This window comes from Halichondria panicea, chromosome 16 (genome assembly GCF_963675165.1).
Source record: "Halichondria panicea chromosome 16, odHalPani1.1, whole genome shotgun sequence".
Classification (NCBI taxonomy): Eukaryota; Metazoa; Porifera; class Demospongiae; order Suberitida; family Halichondriidae; genus Halichondria; species Halichondria panicea.
This window is the reverse complement of record NC_087392.1, coordinates 4,152,378-4,169,770: the sequence shown is the minus strand read 5'-3', so window position 1 is coordinate 4,169,770 and position 17,393 is coordinate 4,152,378. Positions and strand designations below refer to the sequence as shown.

The 17,393-nt window shown below is 42.6% G+C and overlaps 3 protein-coding genes and 5 non-coding genes across 10 annotated transcripts in view; 2 read left to right on the top strand and 6 right to left on the bottom strand.

Annotated features, from left to right (window-relative positions):
* LOC135349681 (uncharacterized) overlaps positions 1 to 6,314 on the bottom strand; it is a 34,639-nt gene extending 28,325 nt beyond the window's left edge. For all 3 annotated transcript variants that reach the window (XM_064548236.1, XM_064548237.1, XM_064548238.1), the window contains exons 1-14: positions 6,074 to 6,314; positions 5,531 to 5,664; positions 5,330 to 5,411; positions 3,732 to 3,827; positions 3,515 to 3,580; positions 3,240 to 3,350; positions 3,027 to 3,107; positions 2,654 to 2,703; positions 2,533 to 2,581; positions 1,861 to 1,975; positions 1,381 to 1,490; positions 1,034 to 1,111; positions 455 to 540; positions 123 to 250 (exon numbers count right to left, since the gene is read on the bottom strand). In XM_064548236.1, the coding sequence (XP_064404306.1) occupies positions 123 to 250; positions 455 to 540; positions 1,034 to 1,111; positions 1,381 to 1,490; positions 1,861 to 1,975; positions 2,533 to 2,581; positions 2,654 to 2,703; positions 3,027 to 3,107; positions 3,240 to 3,350; positions 3,515 to 3,580; positions 3,732 to 3,827; positions 5,330 to 5,411; positions 5,531 to 5,664; positions 6,074 to 6,229 (1,342 nt within the window). In that variant the 5' untranslated portion in view covers positions 6,230 to 6,314. The remainder of the gene's footprint in view (positions 1 to 122; positions 251 to 454; positions 541 to 1,033; positions 1,112 to 1,380; positions 1,491 to 1,860; positions 1,976 to 2,532; positions 2,582 to 2,653; positions 2,704 to 3,026; positions 3,108 to 3,239; positions 3,351 to 3,514; positions 3,581 to 3,731; positions 3,828 to 5,329; positions 5,412 to 5,530; positions 5,665 to 6,073) is intronic.
* Positions 3,920 to 4,037, bottom strand: Trnal-caa (transfer RNA leucine (anticodon CAA)). Its single transcript has 2 exons — positions 4,000 to 4,037; positions 3,920 to 3,965 (listed from the first exon to the last, which is right to left on the bottom strand). It is a non-coding gene; the product is annotated as a tRNA-Leu (tRNA).
* On the bottom strand, positions 4,112 to 4,226 carry Trnal-caa (transfer RNA leucine (anticodon CAA)). The gene is made up of 2 exons: positions 4,189 to 4,226; positions 4,112 to 4,157 (listed from the first exon to the last, which is right to left on the bottom strand). It is a non-coding gene; the product is annotated as a tRNA-Leu (tRNA).
* Trnal-caa (transfer RNA leucine (anticodon CAA)) lies at positions 4,291 to 4,406 on the bottom strand. The gene is made up of 2 exons: positions 4,369 to 4,406; positions 4,291 to 4,336 (listed from the first exon to the last, which is right to left on the bottom strand). It is a non-coding gene; the product is annotated as a tRNA-Leu (tRNA).
* On the bottom strand, positions 4,484 to 4,600 carry Trnal-caa (transfer RNA leucine (anticodon CAA)). The gene is made up of 2 exons: positions 4,563 to 4,600; positions 4,484 to 4,530 (listed from the first exon to the last, which is right to left on the bottom strand). It is a non-coding gene; the product is annotated as a tRNA-Leu (tRNA).
* Trnal-caa (transfer RNA leucine (anticodon CAA)) lies at positions 5,059 to 5,174 on the bottom strand. The gene is made up of 2 exons: positions 5,137 to 5,174; positions 5,059 to 5,104 (listed from the first exon to the last, which is right to left on the bottom strand). It is a non-coding gene; the product is annotated as a tRNA-Leu (tRNA).
* Positions 6,315 to 6,355: 41 nt separating the features above from the next.
* LOC135349677 (cyclin-A2-like) lies at positions 6,356 to 11,227 on the top strand. Its single transcript, XM_064548232.1, has 9 exons — positions 6,356 to 6,814; positions 7,042 to 7,183; positions 7,272 to 7,414; positions 7,856 to 8,007; positions 8,204 to 8,351; positions 9,410 to 9,592; positions 9,852 to 9,965; positions 10,610 to 10,743; positions 10,978 to 11,227. The coding sequence occupies exons 1-9, from the start codon at positions 6,560 to 6,562 to the stop codon at positions 11,024 to 11,026; spliced, it is 1,320 nt and encodes a 439-aa protein (XP_064404302.1). The 5' UTR covers positions 6,356 to 6,559; the 3' UTR covers positions 11,027 to 11,227.
* Positions 11,228 to 11,330: 103 nt separating this feature from the next.
* LOC135349678 (START domain-containing protein 10-like) lies at positions 11,331 to 17,129 on the top strand. The gene is made up of 7 exons (XM_064548233.1): positions 11,331 to 11,567; positions 11,819 to 11,966; positions 12,100 to 12,206; positions 12,686 to 12,800; positions 14,686 to 14,738; positions 14,967 to 15,074; positions 16,819 to 17,129. Exons 1-7 carry the CDS (start codon positions 11,331 to 11,333, stop codon positions 16,978 to 16,980), a joined length of 930 nt encoding a protein of 309 aa, XP_064404303.1. The 3' UTR covers positions 16,981 to 17,129.
* The last annotated feature ends 264 nt before the right edge of the window (positions 17,130 to 17,393 follow it).

The following is a 17,393-nucleotide window of genomic DNA, read 5'->3' as shown; positions in this document are numbered from 1 at the left end:
TATTGTGCGAGGGTACTAGCTATAATACATGTACGTACATGGAGAACCTACTGGGTAGATCTAAGCTATCAAGGATATTTAAATGCTATTGGCTAACACCTTTGCACTATCATGTGACTCACCCTCCCACCCTTCTGCTGACTCAGCTTGTTGAGTGATGTCGTCAGGTCTTGTTACCGAGTGGGGGTGGGCTGGGCCCGAGGTGAACATGTTGAAGTGTGGTGGAGGACGTTGGAGGGAGATCAGTACCCTGAATGTGAGTGAAGTAAGTGTACGTGGAACATTGACAGTAATATTTGATGGATGCATGCACAGAGAAATATTGTTTTGTTTACATACTATTAACATCTTTTAGGGAACTATTAATCACAACAAGTGACAACGTGAGAACAACTGCTGTTATAATTATTTCCAATGTGAGGAACATGTATAATTGGATATTTCCTCAACACACGTGTTTCCTCGTGATTTGCTGATGAGTCTGTCCATCTGCTTCACGGAGGACACCCTCACCTTGTTGACCCTCGTCAGAACATCACCCTGCACACAGAAAACAGGAGAATCTGTAGTGCTCTATTTCATGGTGTGCATACATGTACATGTCTAAGCATTTTAGATCATAGCAACCATGAGTATTTAGCCAATCAGATTTGAATGTTCTTATCTAATCTTTGCTACATGATTTTCTAAGTGAAGTACATAAATAAGTACATGATTTTCTAAGTTGGATAGAACACTTCCTTTAGCCAATCAAATTGCAGTATTTATGGCAAACATGATCATTCTTTGCATAAGTACACTGTAGTACGTGCATGTAACAGGTAAATCTGTCCCGACACGAATGGACAAGTAGGTTTTCCGCCTCATCTTACAGTATACTCTATTGCCTCAGGCCAATTCGTAGCGGACAAAAGTAGCTATGGACTCAACTGGCTGTGACAACACCAGTATCACACAACAGTTCATGCACAGTACAGGAGTAGATTATTACATGAGCTCCTGACAGTATAACCAATCAAATAGAATCACTCACAATCAGAATACCAGCTGCCGAGTTGGATAAGACATAGTCCACCACTACCAGGTGGGAGCGTTCGCCCTCAGGGGTCACCTATACACACAAGAGCTCGTGAAGCACAAGAAGCGTACGTACAATACACACATGTAATGCACCCATAGCAGTCCTGTATATCATCGTCTGTGCATATATGAACCCTAACCCTAACCCTGTAGCTACCATTCTGTAGCTCTCAACGAGGCAAGCAACTGTAACATGTAGTGGCTTGTTAATAGGTGATTTTACGTAGGTATCGCCTAAGCAGGCAAATACATACACTACATAAATAACAGCAATCACATGACATTGACAGTTGTGTGCACCTGTTTATAATGCACCCCGATCTTCTGTTCTCGATCTTTAGTCACTGTCAGTTCCAGAGTAGGCCAGTGGGTACGCCAAAGGTTCACTCGGGGCTTGTAGGGGGTGGAGTCTGGATGATAAATCTAATTTTAAGTGCTTAGAAACACAAATACACTGGTCACATAACACTTCAGTATGCCACCTACACTGCAAGTACAATGTAGGATCTCTTAACTATCTACACATAATATTACTTGTGTAGTAACATTTATGGTACGTATGTGCACAGTGTACATGTACTTTACTTGAGAGGATTTGCACCAAAAGATCATACATGTAAGCATAACCATAACAACGAGAGCCACTACGTTCTTTCATACAGTACCTACTCATGGACAGAGTCTACCCAGGGTCAGAGTGCAGTAGCTAATGGTACCCACCCAGGGTCAGATTGCATAGCTAATGGTCAGAGTCAGAGTGCAGTAGCTAATGGTACCCACCCAAGGTCAGAGTGCAGTAGGTCCTGGTAGCAGCCTCGGCTAGTGTCAGTCTGGAGCAGTCGGTCACCTCCACCTGTAGCTCTCCCAGCGTTAGTCGGCTGTCCTTAACATACACCTGACACACAGGGGGGGGGGGGGGGGGGGTGCAGGTATCATGTTATGGCAAAACTTCACAAAACAATCGGTTTACATTGCATGCACAAAATTATATATGCCAATTACCACTCAGATTTACTGTGGATCACTGTTGATGTGGCTGAAGATAATTATGCCTCGGTTGCACAGTGAGGTATACAAGTAGTGTGTGTGTATGTGTGTGTAGACTGCTACAGCTGCTCAGTGATAAATGAAGAGTTTCTATAGGCTTCTAGTCACGTTTTTTTGGATTGCAATTTGTGTAATTACAAAATAATGCTTCGTTCTCGAGTTATGGCTAGTTTTGCTTACTTTGAAGACTCTTCAGACTCTTGCGTAGCAAAATCTGTTGATACAACTTAGCTAAGTTAGCTCTGCACTAGAACGCTAACTATTGGTAGCTGCGAGAGTGAGAAAAGAGCTGCAAAGCCACACTGTTTCTCATTTAGCATAAAGCTTTGGCGCATTCACCGAGGCATCAGTACCCACGGTGCTTTCATTAGCCTAACGGTAACCTATACTCCATTATGCACTCACCTCTAATAGCTGATCTTGCGGACTTGGCATCCTGAAGAATGGCTTGTGCCTACATGTACAGTAGTAGGGCATACGTCAACAACCTATACTGTGTCTGCATGTATGCAGCCACGGGGCTCACCTTATCTTGCAGCCAGGTAGAGTGTACTTCTTCCTTATAAACCTCCGCAACTGTAAGTGAGAATTAATTGTATATACCGTATTACTAGAATATTTTGCGAGCATCAAATATTTGCGAACTTTGCGACAGTTGATCAATTCGCAAAAATAAAATCCGCAAAACCTAAATTATTAGTAGTAAATATATACACACGATCCTTGCCAGAACGCAGGGTCAAATTTTCTGCTGATTTGGCTCATTCGCAAAGGTTTTTCACCCGCAAAATGTAATACGGTATGATCAGTCATTCAGTATTCTCATTCAGTATTCAGTTACGCATGAGCAATGCCTTAGTCTAAAATAATTATGTTGGCACAGATAAAAAAAACCTCACTTGAGATTCAATGAGTGAACTTAGTCTTGGGAATGACAGCCCCTCAAACTGAGACTCCACCCTCAATTCCAGCTCAGGTTCCTGCATCGGGTGAAATGAGTACATTCGAAGGATTCTGTACCGCCACATTATTACTAAACTCTCCCATCATAATATTATTTAAGTAATTTATGTCACTAAAAAAAGAGTGGATTTTGAATGATGTAGGTGTACCTCATAGAAGGAGAATGACCAGTGGGTGGAGGGTGTCCTGGTGAACTGTATTCTGGCATCCCCCCTTATCTTCAGCACCGTCACAGCCACGTATGCTGACTTGTTGAATACCTGCAAAGTGTGACAATTGTGATTCTGTCTGTCACGGTCAATTCAGCCAATTCAGCCAGCAGGGGTGTGTGTGTGTGTGCAGGCTAAAGCTTAAGTACAGTCATGTACAGGTGTATGTTTTAGTCAGGTGGGTATTAACCTGGTGACCAATTGATGCAACTCACTAAGTCAGCATCTATCTTCATCTCTGCACCTCCTCTATAGTCAATCTTCATGGAAATTTCAATCAGCTAGAGGCAAAGAATTTGTCACTATGCAGTCAGTTCGCTTGTATATTCAGACTATATTGTGTGTCATGTACGCACAATTACATGTAACTACTAGAACATGTCTACATGCACTGTTCAAGCACTCTCTAATGCAGCCATTACTATAACTGACTTGTGGCTCGTTGCTGTCGTCAGGAGAGCAGTCTATCCTCACTACGGTAACATCCTTGATAACAGGCATGGAGGTACCCAGGAAGTAGTCCCTTAACTAAAGGGAAAGGCAAAAGAATAGTGAATAAAACATACAGAATTAGTCATTCTGTAAACGTTTCCGCACACAGCATGTACAGGAAAAAAATCTGTCAGAGGTGGGATTCGAACCCACGCCCACATACGTGGACCAGAAGCCTCAACCTGATGAACTACAGGCAAGATGTACTCTTGAGTCTGGCGCCTTAGACCGCTCGGCCACCCTGACAACTGACACTTGATAGAGCAAAAGTTTCAGCAATCCGTTGTGCAAGGAACAAGTACACACACAAAAAGTTAATCTGTCAGAGGTGGGATTCGAACCCACGCCCACATATGTGGACCAGAAGCCTCAACCTGAACTACAGGCAAGATGTACTCTTGAGTCTGGCGCCTTAGACCGCTCGGCCACCCTGACAGCTGACATTTGATAGAGCAAAAGTTTCAGCAATTTGTTGTGCAAGGAACAAGCACAGACAATCTGTCAGAGGTGGGATTCGAACCCACGCCCACATACGTGGACCAGAAGCCTCAACCTGAACTACAGGCAAGATTGTACTCTTGAGTCTGGCGCCTTAGACCGCTCGGCCACCCTGACAGCTGACATTTGATAGAGCAAAAGTTTCAGCAATTTGTTGTGCAAGGAACAACAAGGACACACAAAAAAAGTTAATCTGTTTTGAGGTGGGATTCGAACCCACGCCCACATGCGTGGACCAGAAGCCTCAACCTGAACTACAGGCAAGATTGTACTCTTGAGTCTGGCGCCTTAGACCGCTCGGCCACCCTGACAGCTGACACTTGATAGAGCAAAAGGTGCAAGGTAGGTTAGCACACAAAAAAAACATGGGCCAGAAGCCTCAACCTAAACTACACGCAAGATGCACTTTTGAGTCTGGCGCCTTACACCGCTCGGCCACCCTGACAGCTGACATCAGCAATTTACTGTGCAAGGAAGGCCAGTTACCACACACCAAAATTTGAACTGTCATAGATGGGATTCGAACATACGCCCACACACGTGGACCAGAAGCCGCTTCAACCTGAACGACAGACAAGGTGTACCATAATAGCAGGTATATTTCAAGGGAATAAACTTTCGCCTCGAAATGTTTTTGCGGAGCATGCATGCCCAATATTAAATTCGTGGGTATAAATGTTGGTGGTATTATGATTGTGCTTAATCAGCAAAAAAAATAATTATACCCCCTGACAACTGACATTTGATAGTCAACAAAAAAAAGTAAATGTGTCAGAAGTGGGATTCGAACCCACGCCCACATACGTGGACCAGAAGCCTCAACCTGAACTACAGGCAAGATTGTACTCTTGAGTCTGGCGCCTTAGACCACTCGGCCACCCTGACAGCTGACACTCACAAAGGCATAATGTATAGTGACTTGTCAAACCACACTGTTTACTTAGTTAGCAGTGTACATTGTACATGTACTAGGTGATTTAAACCATAATAGGAGTGTGGTACAACACGTAATATAATAGTTAATACATACGTGTACTTACAGTTAGTTGCTCAACCATTCTTCCTTCTGTCTTTGTCATTAGGAGCTCTTCAAATTCTTTGTTGATCATTTTCATCAAGACTCTGCACAAAGATAATATTCCATCTCATAATACGTAGCAGGAATTGTACAATTTAATGGTCTACATACATTTAGCTCTCTGTGTTCTGGGAGCATAATAAGCACAGTTTACTATATCCACCTTTTCACGAAAGTTGAATCTCTGAGCTCACGGAAGAGAAAGTCACTAATCAGGTTAAACCAGCGACATGTTTCTGGGTTGTTCACTTCTGTACCCTCGGGCCCATTCAAGCTCAAGAACACTTCCTCAAGATGCTGTTGGCGTTGAAAACTGACAATTATGGCAGTGGGTAGTTACGCACAAGGTAAATACTGGCGGAGATAAAGTGCAACCTGTCTGGAATGGACAGATCAACAAGAGCTGTCACAAAAAGGTGGCCTGCTATAGTTTGAAATACATGTTGTGGAGACTTAGGGGGCTCATTAACCTGGCTGTATTATACAAAGTGACCTGCCTTAATAGAGTGGCCGAAATTGACATTCACTTTCACTATACATAATCAAGTATCCTATCAAGAGGACATGCAATTATACACTAGAACACAATCAGTCGGGAAATACATGTACAGTCTGCATGCATGCAATTTGTAACGTGTGTGTAGCACAGATATTAATATTAAAGTCAGTTTACAAAACACATTGGCTAGTTTATTACTGCAAAGACCTGTGGAAGTTGGGGTTTGATGAATGGCTCAAAGCCTTTGGTGATGGGGCTACATCTAACTGCAGGTTGAGCATTCAGCCAACTAAAAATCCCAATGAAAAAAAGGCAGACAGTCACTGCAACTCCAAACAGGAATGCAACGATGAGTTCCAGCATTATGAGAACATTCTAGCTAGCTTAGCAATGCGCTTGCTTGCCTACTTCATGTACTTTTAGCTCAGAAATTCCATAAAAAGTGCACTTTTATTCACCTTTCACCCCAGCAAAAGGTTAAAGGTTAAATGCTCCTCCCGGATCCCCGCGGCAAATCAGAGTTTGAATTTCGAAAGGTTGTTTTAGCAAGCTAGTTAGTTAATTTGCTTCAGGCTAGCCTGCAAACCAAGAAATGCCATCCTTTGCTAAAGATACGTTGCTATGTGAATAATAGAACTGAAAGATCCTTTTTAAAAACCACAAAACAAGAACAAAAACCACCACATCAAAACTATGGCTCATCTTGTAGTTTATCGGGAAACGATCATAGGGCAAGAAAACCAGTCAGGCAATGGAGAAGACAAGACTCTGAGTATTGGGAAGCACTCAAGAGGACCTGCTGAAGCAAAGCAGTTTGGAGCCATCGGTACAGAAAACAAGAGAAGAGCTCTTGGCTCAATATCAAACACACATACCCAGAGCAGTGGATATGGAAACAACCTGGGGGAGCTGTTGACCCACAAGACCACACTACAAGCAAATGTTCAGGTGGGTTACACTCTATTATAAATTGCTCTATTGGCTCTATTTTCAGATGAAATACATGTATGTGTCAAGGAATGATAATTACTATTATGCAAATATGTGCTAAGGTGTGCCAATGGACTAATGCTAATGTTAAATTAACACGTTTCAATGGTGTTGTAACACTTCTTAATATCTACATGTACTACCACAATCCTCCCCTCCCCCCCCCCCCCCCCAAACACACACAGTGCACAGTACCCACAAACTTTGAAGGCCTTCTACCATCAATCTCCAGTGGTCTACTGAGTGGCCATGGGGGTAGGAAGATCAGTACCGATGTGTCTAACACCTCCTTTCTGTCCAACAGCCTGCTCTCATTCGGATCTCCAGGTACAAATGTGATTCCTTTGCTTAGATCTTAGAGCACGGCCAAACACATGTACTGTCTGTAGTATTGCACACTAATAATCATTTGTAGGAGGTTCGTTTGGCTCTCCGATGATGCTCTCTCCTAGTGGGTGTGGCCCTCGTGAGGAAGTGGTGGATGTGGATTTAATGGGCGACTGCTCTGCTACAAGAGAGTATGCGAAGGACATTTTCATATATCTCAGAGAAGCTGAGGTGGGTGGGTCATTGAATTTACATGTACCAACACATGACATTTGAAACTTTGCCAATAATTATTATCCTTGTCATACCTAGCCTATGTGTAAAGTACATGTATGTATGAAAAGAGCCTATTAGTACTATTAGTTTCTATAGTGAGAACTGCATCTACTGTACCACCCAGAAGGTTTTGACAGGACATTAAAAAATCCAACCGGGTGCACAGTGTACATGTGTGAGTCAAGACCTCACGTTGTGTGCAGTAAATGTAGTAGTGCAGTGTAGTACAGTATGTGTGTCCAGTTATGTAAGCACTGTATATGCATGTACATTTTTATGCAATCCAGACATCTTGCCTTTATTCATCACCCCGACTATGCCCTCTGCATGAATACATCTACATGTATGTAGTACTGTCTTCGTCAAGACTGTATACCAGTATCTCATTTTCCGTAGGTTCGGTTTAAACCCAAGGCTAACTACATTGCCAGGCAGCCTGATATCTCACAAGGTATGCGGTGTATTCTAGTGGACTGGCTGGTGGAGGTGTGTGATGAGTTCAAGCTGGATCAACAGACCCTCTATCTGGGAGTGTCCATTGTGGACAGGTGAGATGATCCTCTTCTCAGCTATACATTTAAGCTGCTTGTTTTTACTACCAACAGAATATCAATTAGTAGCCACTATAATTATTAACCCGAGGCGTGTGGGCGGCCACGGGTTATAGTTTTTGTTTGGATTGTCTGTTGTTGTGACGAACTGTAGATGCTGCTACATGTAACTACTTGGTTTTATTACCTGCAGGTTTCTCTCTGCGATGTCTGTACTTCGCTCCAAGCTGCAGCTGGTGGGAGCATCCAGTATGTTCCTGGCTGCCAAGTTTGAGGAAATCTACCCGCCAGAAGTTGGCGACTTTGTCTATATCACGGACGACACCTACACAAAGATACAGGTATGTCTACAATGCATTACAGCTTGTATGGATGCACTGTATGTACATACATGTACTTACATGTGCATGTGCCATATAGCGGGTATATTTCGAGGAGGTTAATATTCACGGTTTTTGCTGATAAGCATGTACCACATAATAGTTAGACACTGTTTTGGAGGTGTCTATGGGATAAGCCCAAAGGCACTGATTTAGTATCCCGAGCGTAGTGAGGATACTACAAGTGGCTGATAAGCGAGTCTTTAGAGCCACAATATCGAAGGTGACATATTTTCGCGAGTGCTATTTCTGCGAATGACCGATATGACTAAATAATAGTTAGACACTGTTTTGGAGGTGTCTATGGGATTTAGAAGCCCAAAGGCACTGATTTAGTATCCCGAACGTAGCGAGGGTACTACAAGTGGCTGAGGACTTCTAAATCACATGGACATCGACAAAACAGTGTCTAACTCATTTAGATACTAGTGCGCATGCGCAAACTGCTTGGCTACAATACAATTACCTGACAACGGAATACTAGGTACCGTATTACTAGAATATTTTGCAGGTGAAAAACCTTTGCAAATGAGCCAAATCAGCAGAAAATTTGACCATTTTCGATCTAAATATTGCGTTCTGGCAAGGATTGTGTGTATTTACTAGTAATAATTTAGGTTTTGCGAATTGATCAACCATCGCAAAGTTTGCAAATTTTTGATGCTCGCAAAACATTCTAGTAATACGGTATACTAAGTAAGTTGCAGGTATACTAAGTCCCATAGTATACATGTACCTGCTCTGAGGCACTTTTCCATGTACTTCCCATGTGCATCTTATCAACTAGAGTCTAAGAACATTTATACCCATGAGTTTAATAGCAAAAAGGCTGCTCTTCCGCGAAAACCTTTCTAACAGTCATTCCGCGAAAGTTTATACCCGCATACAGTGCTGACCATACTCTGTGTACACACAATCCTCTTGCACTTCCCCTCTACCTGCATATTAATGTTGGGAAAACAATGAGCGTTTGGTACATCTACTGTGCATATGAATAAAAATCACCCACACTCCTACAGATAGCGCGAATGGAAGCTATCGTTTTGAAGGCCCTGGACTTCAACCTGCTGTCCCCCACTGCCCATACCTTCCTGCAGCGCTACCTCAGGGTCTCAGAGGTTGAGCAGGATCACTCTGGTCTCACTGGTCTGGTGGGGAGTAGCCCCAGTAAAGCCAAGCAGCAGTGTTCATCACTAGCCATGGTGAGGCCCATCATCATAATTATACAGTAGCTCTTTAATGGTACAGACACTGTTCTCAAGAACAAAGCTGTGGTCATTACACAAAAATTGTCAGCTTGTTTTGTACACAAACTGTTCATTTGAACCTGGGCGCCTGGCCATTACGTATACAGGACATACATGTAGACCTTGGCTTTCATCAAAGCAGCATTATGCAACAACCCTAATGTACAACAATTAGCACACAGCCGTGCGTCACTTCACATTCACATACCTACAGTACCTGTGTGAGCTGGCCCTGTTGAATGGAGACCCCTATCTCAAATACACCCCCTCAGTGATCGCCGCCTCCTCTCTCTGTCTCGCTAGACACACTCTACAGCAGCAGGCATGGGTGAGTCAATCACTGACAATGTATGGATTGGCTGGGGCCACTTTGTGTAGCGCTATAATGTTAAATATTATGATTAGCCTTTGAGTTCTTCTTGAAGAACTTCCTGTATTGTGTGTTGTGTATTCTGGCTACAATGTACGTACATGGTTTCAATTCGTGTTACTCTTGAATCTTCATTGTTGGGTTTCGAATTTCACCTGTTTTCGCGCTAGTAACTGTGTATTACTACATGTGCCTTGATTATGTACACATGTATTCACTGAATCAGTGCCTAGTGCAAGTCAGTGCAGTATTGTAAAACTGTACGTATGGCTGTAGCATTGTGATAACTATTTCACCATAGTGCAGAGGCATGCTGTGCAATTATGCTACGAAATACATGTGTGTAAAATGTACAGCTTTGTAACTTTTCGGTTTGACAGTACAGTGAAACTTGTCTCAAGCGGTACCTTTTGGGCAGACCAACAGTAGCTGTAATAAGTGGCCTGCTAACACAGTTGTAAAACATGCAATGCTTTGGGACCGTTTAACCCACCTTTAATTTTAATGGCTAACCTACGTATATTTATGTAGATTGACCACAACAGACAAGTCTAACTGCACTGCGTGTGCAATACTAAATCACTTAATGCCTGTCTCCACAGACGCGGTCTCTCCAGCACTACTCTGGCTACAGTGTGTCTGACGTCAGCAACTGTGTGCAGGACCTCCATCGAACCTTTGCCATGGCCCCTGCCCACCCCCAGCAGGCCATTCAACTCAAGTACAACACTGACAAGTGAGTTGTCTCCTTGTTTGAACCTCTTTTCCTTAGGTTCCATGTCTTGATCTCGTGTGTACACAGAATCAGATGACTTGTATCAGGAGCTCGATCGTGCTTGTACACATTAAACATTGCTTGCACCAACATAATTATTCTGATGTTCATAATTATAGGATTTGAGAGTTTGTAATTAGCCTATGCTCTCCTATTAATTATAATCATGGACTAATGTGTTGCCGTCTCTTGCAGGTACCACACGATCTCATCTCTCAAGGCCCCTGAAACATTGCCCTGCTAACTGAATTGACACCAGACTTTTGCTTCACTATTTTTGTATGTTCCCTCACAAATAATTACTTTTTTTAGAGCCAGAGACACTATTTCAATGGATCAGCACACCTATTTTATCCCAGCACTTCTTTTGTTCCTGTGTGAATTGCAATTTGGCATTCTTGTGGTTTATTTATGCATTCCATTCAATGATTATTTTAACCTCGAAGCACGTGTTGTATATATAAACAAAAGAGAAGTGGTGATAGATACTAGTATAGTACAGCTACGTACAGTGCAGTAGGATCTAGGAGCATCGCTTGCTATCAACTATGGCTGGTAAGAGTCCTTCTAGTAGTCCTCGTCATAACGGAAGGCAACAGGAAAAGAAAGATTCAGAGCAGAACAATTTCTTCAAACTGGGCGAGATTCGAGTGGCCACTGAGAAAGACTGTGAACATTTTATGCACATAGCGGACAGTAACGACGGATGGATCAGGAAAGTGGAGAAAAACGGGTTCACTATATACCAGAGAGAGTGCGACAACTCCATGGTCAAAATGGCGAAAGTAAATAACTAGTTTATAATTATATTGGTAATTCATAGAGCTAGAGGGGCGTGTCGTGTCTGCATGTGTATGTGTGTGTGTGCGTTAGACGCTGGGAAGAGGGCATGCTTGTTAAGACCTTAATGTGTGAGTGAAGAGTGGGCAGTTCACTGCCTCAGCAGCAAATATCGAGTTGAAATATCGATTTGTCTTGTTTTATATGCTCCCTTTTATTCTTAAAGTTCACTGCTGCCCAATAATTTACTTTTCAGGTCTGTGGTGTGTTCAAAGGTGTAAAGGCATCCACAGCTTTCGACGTGATTATGGACAGTCAGTTCCGTAGATCCTGGGACGATAGTGTCATAAACGACGCAGATGTCTGCAAACTAGATGACTGCAATGATATCGGATATTACTCGAGTAGGTTTCCATAGAAGCAATAGAACATTGTGCTTGTTAGTTCCAATTCTGAGGAAATCATTGAACTTTGACAGTTTCCCACATAACATAATAGTTCAAAGGTAACGTGACACACTTATCTCCTTTGATGCAGTGAAATGGCCGGCTCCACTCAAGAACAGAGACTTTGTGAACCAGCGATCGTGGCGTTGCTATGGTGAAGACCAGTTCGTTTCTTTCAATCACTCTGTCTCACATCCTGTAAGCTCACATGCACACACCATGTACTTACATGTGAGGGCTAGTCAATGATGACTAACCGTTGAGACTATTATACTGCTGCATGCACATCAAAAAGTGTCATTCTGTGGAAACTGTTGCTGACATGTCAAAGTGAATAGTAGCCTTTAGAGGTCCTAACGTACTTCAAATTAGTGTATAGTGGTGTGTTCACAAGTGAACAATCAGTATGTGTAGCACCTCTTTATCTCAATGTGGATGCCCTTCAGAGTTCTATAAGAGACCGTGCAGCCAGGAAAGCCCTCTACGGTCTAACTAGTGTGTTGCCTTGATCACTGATCATTGACATTGAGTCAGCTACTGTACTGTGTGTATTCTGAGCACTGTGTGAGAGATATTTGGCCAGATTCGGTCCTGGAGTGTACGTGTGCTTAATTGTTCGTCTATTTACCAAGTTTCTAGCTTTTCAGATAACACTGTCTGACATGTTTCTCTTGTAGGAATTGCCTCAGAAGAAGAACTTTATTCGAGCTCTATCCTACCTGACTGGGTTTGTGGTGAGGAGTGGAGACACTGGTTGTAACATCACTTACGTCACCCAGTCTGACCCCAAAGGTGAGGAACTGTTTCAGTGTAGTCCCCGGCCAAACCAGATTCCCCCTCATGTTTACTTGTATATAATTGCAAACGTTACAAATCAGAATTCCGAACGGACGATTTTGATCAATTTTGAGCTATTTACACCACATGGCTGTGTGAACTTCTCATTAATTAGTACAAGTTTGCTAAACCATAGATAAACAAAAGAGAGGGATAGGCAACGCTTCACGCGATGCTAGGTAAATGCAGTTTGTGACGTCACATCCTCTGGTTTGAGGCTTGTTGTTCTCAAGAATGTACACACTACTTCTGATACCTAGCTGCTTGGCTTTCTCATAGGGGGCCTAAAAATAAATTCAAAGCACTCCTGCATCATGTACACATTATATGAGTGCAAAATAATGTTTAGTTGGTGGCGGCGGCTTACCTTCGAAAGTGGCGGCAATGTTTAGTTGGTAACGGCGGCTTAACCTCGAATAGGTTACTGTGGCCGTGAATAAGATGAGGTAGGAACCACTTGACCATAGCTAATTAAGGTCACTATTTTCTCTTGCGGACTACTTCTACATGCATGTGGCCTACATGTGTTAGTGTCTGTAAGGGGGTAGCCTGGAATCCAGGCCGATTAAAATATGGCCTGGTATCTATTGCATGTGTAATTAATCATAGGCGTGGTCCATACACGCCCACGTACTATCTACTATATGTACATGCATATGAAGCTTTATAGCTAGCTAGCTGTGGCACTCTATGGTGTTGTTGAGAAGGCTTGCACACTAGTCTGAACCAGAAGAGGCTCTCATCTATGATGGTTGGATGGTCGATGGTCGTGATGTTTCTGTACAAATGAGAGCTTCTTCTGGTCTCAGACTAGTGTGCAAGCCTTCTTGACAACACCATAGAGGGCCACAGCTAGCCAGCAAGTCTTCTCGACAACGCAATAGAGAGCATAAGCCACAGCTTCACAGAAGACAAGTATTTGCTAAAATGAATACGGAAAGAAACTAGTAAACAAACTGTATAATTTCACAAAGGTTTACTAAAGTATAAAGATTCTGGGTAACTCAGTTTGCGCATGTGCACTAGCTATCACCCATGCAATAGAGACCAGGCCGTATTTTAATCGGCCTGGTCTCGAGGCTAGTAAGGGGGTAGTTAAATTTATGCAAATCAGTGCTCTTGTTTTACCAGGCAGTTGCTGGCTGTAGTACTAACCTCAATATCAGGCCGCTCATGGTATCGAGGCTAGCTCAGGAGCTTTAGCTAAGATCAAGTTATTCCAACAGCATTTTATTCACGGTTGCCTTAACATATTCGAGGCTAAGCCACCATCACCGACTAAATACTGCCGCCTCCTAATACAGATCATACAGCCACATTTTGGCACTCGTAGACATACACCCAACGCTACTGATAGCTACAGCTGTAGGTTAGGTATTAGAAAGTGGAACACAAGTATCTTTCTCTGTCTTGTGTGATCAAAGAGATGGCATTTGAAGGACTTGGGAACAGACCTGTTATGGCTTGTAGAGAGTATTGACATCCCCTTTGGAGCTCACTTCCTCATCACTTTGTATAAGTAGCTCTAAAAGATTAATAGCCTAGATGTCTATAAGTGTATCTGGTGTCTCCTCAAGAGCATAGCTTGCCATATTACTATAAGCTATAATCTTTACTGGATCCATTTTGAGTGCATGCACACATACCCTTTTTGCCCATTACACGCCCCTTTTTGCTCATTAAACGCAACTAGCCTCATCCAACGGAAGTGCTGGGCGTTGCCTATCCCTCTCCAGACTAAACTGTCGCACATGCATGCATCGTAATTGCTTTACTGACATACACATGTGTTCTAGTGCTGTCGACTAATTTCATTCCTCACAATTTTATCGCTTTCCAGGTAGCATTCCGAAATGGCTGATAAACTTTGCCCTCAACAAGCTGGCCCCAGCTGTAAGTTTGCAAACGGAATCCTTAGGAACTGTTCACGTGTCTACTACAAACTGTACATGATTTATCGTACACATGAGAGGCATGTTATAATTATGTAGATTCATTTAGAGCGTTTCATGTTGTGGAACTGAAGCCTTGCTAGGCAGTACGATTGCAGTTGGGTTTCAGACATATAGAATACTGTTACACTTAAGAAACTGCTGTTGTGTATTAACCTAACCCCCTCAGGTGTTTAGACAGCTGTACGTGGCCACCACTAAGTACGAGGCTTGGAAGGCTGACCACACACCAGGCCACAAGCCATGGAGATATCCTGATCAGATCAAGCTGCCATTAGTGAGTGAATGGTCCAAAAAGAGTGTATATGGGATGGTCCCCTTTAGAGGAAGGGGGCTGTGATAATTTGAGCTGTAGTAGGTAGGTCTGGCGTGTCAAAAATGGGTAGGCAGTTGCCTAGTACATTTGGTGTCTTTTTGAGGTCAAATCGTGGAAATGCATACATAATTATCATCATGTGTTGCATTCTGTAGCACCTAAACTGCCTTATTGGGGTGGGAACTGCGTAGACACTGAGCATTGCTTCCACAACACTGTCAACTGTTTGACATTTTTCACTGCATGTACAGTAGAACCTCGATTATCCGGAACACTCTTCTGGTTTTATTTATTATGCCGCTATAGACTATAGATAACAATAGATTCATGTACACAAGTCTGATAACAATAGATACATGTACACAAGTCTTTTCTTCTCAGTATTAATATAGATAGATACACACTTTCTGCTTGTTTATATACTATACTGTCTGTGCTTAAATTCTCTCTTACTCTGTGCCTTTGCACTGTTTGGCTACAGGCCATTTAAATAACATGCAGTTGCTTCAGTATTGTTGCTTTAATTCTGTGATTGAATTGTACTTATCTCACAGACTACTGCATGACTATATGCCTTTGATAAAAGTTTGCTCCCACTGTTTGGCTACAGGCCATTTAAGACGACCAGTATACACTATATATTAACTGTGGACACCCCTTTCTTGTGAAACAATCAAAGCACATTGCAAATTATTTAACTCTTCTATAACACTCTAATACTTTTGAGCGAAAGCAAAAACATGGTGAGAGGCATTAGCAAGCGCCAGCTTGCAACACTCATTCATGTCAGCAGCCGAGAGTTAGCACTTCAGTCCTCTAGTTAACATTGTTGTTGTCAATAAAATTCATACTACATGTATGTATTGAAAATGTAAGCCTCGATTTGAGGCCGCGGGTGGGCATATAAATTCGAGTGAAAACTCGCCGTTTGCAATTATACGCCCAGTCCCCTAATAGGCCTAAATTTCTTGCAGAAAAGGGTGGGCGGATTTTTGCGAGGATCACGTATTTAAATTTCCCACCAATTTTTTGTTGTGGCCTTTCGTTGCAAAACACTATAATTTATGATTATAATATACTCCACTTGGGGTCTGTATCATAGCAACTGGCTGGGGTTTAACTACCATAAACCCCAGCCCTGGAGCACATTCCTCATAAACTCCCTTGCGTTGAGGGCGCACTGATTTTATACTAGATCTACACAGCCAAAAAGAAGCTAGACACTTGTTGACATGGGCAGGACAGATGGGTGGGGCTCACTAAACATCAGGAAGGCTAGAGGAAGGGTGTGGCTCACTGCTTGGACATTGACAAGTTGTGCGTAGAGCTAGAAGCTTAGCATGGGCTTCAAGCTATAATTATACGCACAAGCTTTTTGTTCGTTTTCAATAGTTGTTGAGACTGTTTGCTAGTTGTATCCAAGGTGAGGTAGCTTAGGTAGCAAGTACTTTTCATTCAAGTGGGTATATAACACTTATTGTCCACTACATTCAAATTTATGGCAAACGTAAACCATCCTTGGCCTCAGGGCTTCGCCCTCGTCCTCGGAGGTTTACTGCCATAAATTCTGATGTAGTGGACAATAAGTATAACTTATTAACACTAATGTTTCAACGCATACACAGTGGCACTAACCACGGCCCCCACACACACACATGCACACACTTTCATCCGCCCCCACTTTCACACCCACACACTCCTACAGGTGGACCCGTCCCTCCTGAGTCAAGGCTCCGCCCCCACGCCCATGCTAGAGACAAGAAACGATGACGAACAAGAGGAAGAGGTCCCCAGTGAGGAGAGCATGGAGCGTATCGTGGAGGGTATTGTTGAAAGCATAGAGTTGAAGACTGAAAAGGCCAGCTAGTATATATTAATTTACGTATTTATTGTAGATACGTGCAACGTGCATTGATTAGGATGATGTGAGATTTTTGTTACTACAGCTGGTCGACTGATTATTATAATTTTCCGACACTTGTCGATCTTTCAAAATAAATGTATACATCAACTGCACTTGCACCTATAATAATGTATTTATGGAGTCTCAAGATAATTGTAGTACCGAATATTTTGCGAATGAAAAACCTTTGCGAATGAGCCAAATCAGCAGAAATTTGAAATTTGACCCTTTGCGATCTAACTATTGCGTTCTGGAAAGGATCATGTGTATTTACTAGTAATAATTTAGGTTTTGCGGATTTAATTGTTGCGAATTGATCAACCCTCGCAAAACATTCTAGTAATACGGTATTAAAATACTCTAGCTACATACGTATA